This window comes from Lithobates pipiens, unplaced genomic scaffold (genome assembly GCF_037356315.1).
Source record: "Lithobates pipiens isolate NorthernLeopardFrog02 unplaced genomic scaffold, aLitPip1_a1.2 Scaffold_18, whole genome shotgun sequence".
Classification (NCBI taxonomy): Eukaryota; Metazoa; Chordata; class Amphibia; order Anura; family Ranidae; genus Lithobates; species Lithobates pipiens.
Window position 1 is genome coordinate 29,843,680 of NW_027507758.1, and position 2,667 is coordinate 29,846,346.

Below are 2,667 nucleotides of genomic sequence, written 5' to 3' on the forward strand. Positions count from 1 at the left end.
ACTGATGGTAATGTAAAATGCTAATGGTAATGTAAAATAAGTGCTTCATCAATGGTAACTGAGAGGTACATATGACTCCTGAGCGACAACTTGGAGACCACTAATGGTAATCTAAAATATGTGCTTCAAGAATGGTAACTGAGAGCTACATATGACTCCTGAGCTACAAGTTGAAGACCACTGATGGTAATATAAAATAAGAATACTAGTCATGCCAACAATAATAATGTTGGGAACATACTGCTGTTGAAGACCAGGTTGGTGTTTACAATTTATTAAGCTCACTGGAACCCACCATCAGTACAAATCAGACACAGACTGGGACACCTTGGACAGACATGTAAACCTCAGAACATAGCATGTGCGGCTAGCAGCAGTTAATTGGAAACAAGGCATCCTGGCTCTGCTATAGGGTAGTGGTCCTTGTGATGGTCCCATGTTTGTAACAAGGGTCGGATTGAAGGGGCTCCTGTTGGAAGTCCAAGGGGTGGTGGTTGTTGCACACCTTGCTCTTCAGAGCTGTGGCATAATAATCCACCGGCTCATCTGTCCCATTCTCAATCCAACGAAAACACACGATCCTCTGGAAGGACCTCTTAAAGTTGTCTGAAAAAAATCCATAGAGGATCGGGTTGGCACAACTGTTGGCATAGCTGAGGATGATAGAGACGTGGTTGATGGTGGCGTCCATCTGGGGCAGGAAGAGGTTGAGGAGCTGGACGATGTAGAAGGGCATCCAGCAGATGACAAAGACGGTGACCACCATGAGGACCATCCTGGTGATCTTCTTCTCAGACTTCTTCCTCTGCTGCCAACCAGCCTTCAGAGCCACCGCTCTCATCTTGATGATGATGAGGATGTAGCACAGGCAGATGGCCACCACCGGCAGGAAGAAGCCCAAGAGGAAGGTGTAGACGACGAAGACGGTGGACCAGGTAGGTTGGGGCCACATGAGGTTGCAGACCACCACCCCGTTCTTGGATGACTCGGTGTCCGCAAAGATCAGGATGGGGGAGATGACCAGGAGGGAGACAATCCAGACGCAGATGTTGATCATCTTGGCCACCGTCGGTCTCCTGTACCTGGCCGCTCTTAGGGGGTGGACCACGGCCACGTACCTGTCCACGCTGAGGACGGTCAGGCAGAAGACGCTGGTGAACATGTTGATGCCATCCACACTGAGGACCGTGCGGCACATCCCTGAGCCGAAGGGCCAATGCTGCAGAGCCGCGGAGGCGGCCAGGAAGGGCACGCTGAGCATGAAGAGCTCGTCAGCGATGGCCAAGTTGAGGATATAGATGTTGGTGGCAGTTTTCATCTTGGCATACCTCAAGATGACAAAAATGACCATGGAGTTCCCAATCAGCCCAATCAGGCACACGATGGCATAGATGAACTGGATGACTATCATGCTGACATCCCTCTCTGTCTCCACCGGGGAATTGCTGTTGCTGGTGGTGTTCCTGCTAATGGCATTAAAGGGGTGCAAAGTCACGGACAGGTCCCTGGACTGGTTCCATGGGCTCAGCAGGATCTTTGCCTCCACCGGCGCCAGGAGATCAGGGGAAGTGGTCATTGTAGGTGTCCCATAGGAATGGAGCTGCTAAAGCAGGGAGATCCTCAGCTTGCAATGGATTTCAGAGCAACTGAGACACAGAGAGAGAGAGAGAGAGGGAGAGAGAGAAGGGTGAGAGGAGGGAGGAGAGGGATCTCTGATGGATGATGCAGTGCAGCTTCTTGCAGTGTGTGAGCTCTAGGTCTGTGTTGGCTCCTTCTGTACAAAGTCATCACCAGCCACTTGCTTTAGCTCTGGGCAATGCATCACTTCCCCATCAACTGGCAAGATCATTAGTTGCTTGTGTGCCTGAAGATCATTAGTTGCTTGTGTGCCTGAAGATCATTAGTTGCTTGTGTGCCTGCTATTACTGGCGACGTCTCTGATGAGTTCATTGGATTCAGTAATCTTCCAATAAGATGCGTATAGCAGCCGGTAAAGGATTTCAGCACCATGCCAATGGACCACTGGTTGGAGCTCCTCCATCCAGACAGCATGCAGATACCCAACTCCTCTTTTTTTGGGGGGGAGGTGAAAAAAATCCTTATTTTGGAGACACATCCCTCTCATCCCATCAATGGTCCCTTCTTTAATTGTCATATAATATGCTGTAAGTGAAAAATGATATGCTTATTTGCTATTAAACGTTTGTTAACATTACATGATACTTTATTGTATTGCTTACTTTCAAATAGTAGTGAAAACGAACCTCAGTGTGCTGCATCCCAGCCAATCACATCTATTTTTTTTATTTATTTTTTATTTTTTAGGACAAAACATTCCTCTGTCCCCCTTTTCCCCAAGATGGTCCCTCCTGTAAGTGTTATGCAATACACTCTAATGGTACCCCAGTACATTTTCTGTAATATTCTCTAACTTTAAAATATGCTTATTTGTATATAAAACTTGTATAATAATAACAATAATAATAATAATAATAATAATAATATTTGCTATTCCATTTGTTAACATTTCATGGTACTTTATTGTATTTCTTTCAAACAGTAGTGAAAAGGAATCTCAGTGTGCAGCATCCCATCCAATCACATTTTTTTTTTTTACTCCTTTAAAGCTTTCATATCTGTCTTTTTTAGGGGATGTATACAACCCTT

General features: G+C 46.0%; 1 protein-coding gene across 1 annotated transcript; it reads right to left on the minus strand.

Annotated features, from left to right (window-relative positions):
* Positions 1-258: 258 nt before the first annotated feature.
* Positions 259-2,063, minus strand: LOC143987051 (somatostatin receptor type 4-like). Its single transcript, XM_077485512.1, has one exon. It carries the CDS (start codon positions 1,574-1,576, stop codon positions 407-409), a length of 1,170 nt encoding a protein of 389 aa, XP_077341638.1. The 5' UTR covers positions 1,577-2,063; the 3' UTR covers positions 259-406.
* Positions 2,064-2,667: the final 604 nt, after the last annotated feature.

Bases quoted from the DNA above. Each gene is read 5' to 3' on its own strand.
- LOC143987051 (XM_077485512.1), bottom strand. From the start codon at position 1,576: ATGACCACTTCCCCTGATCTCCTGGCGCCGGTGGAGGCAAAGATCCTG.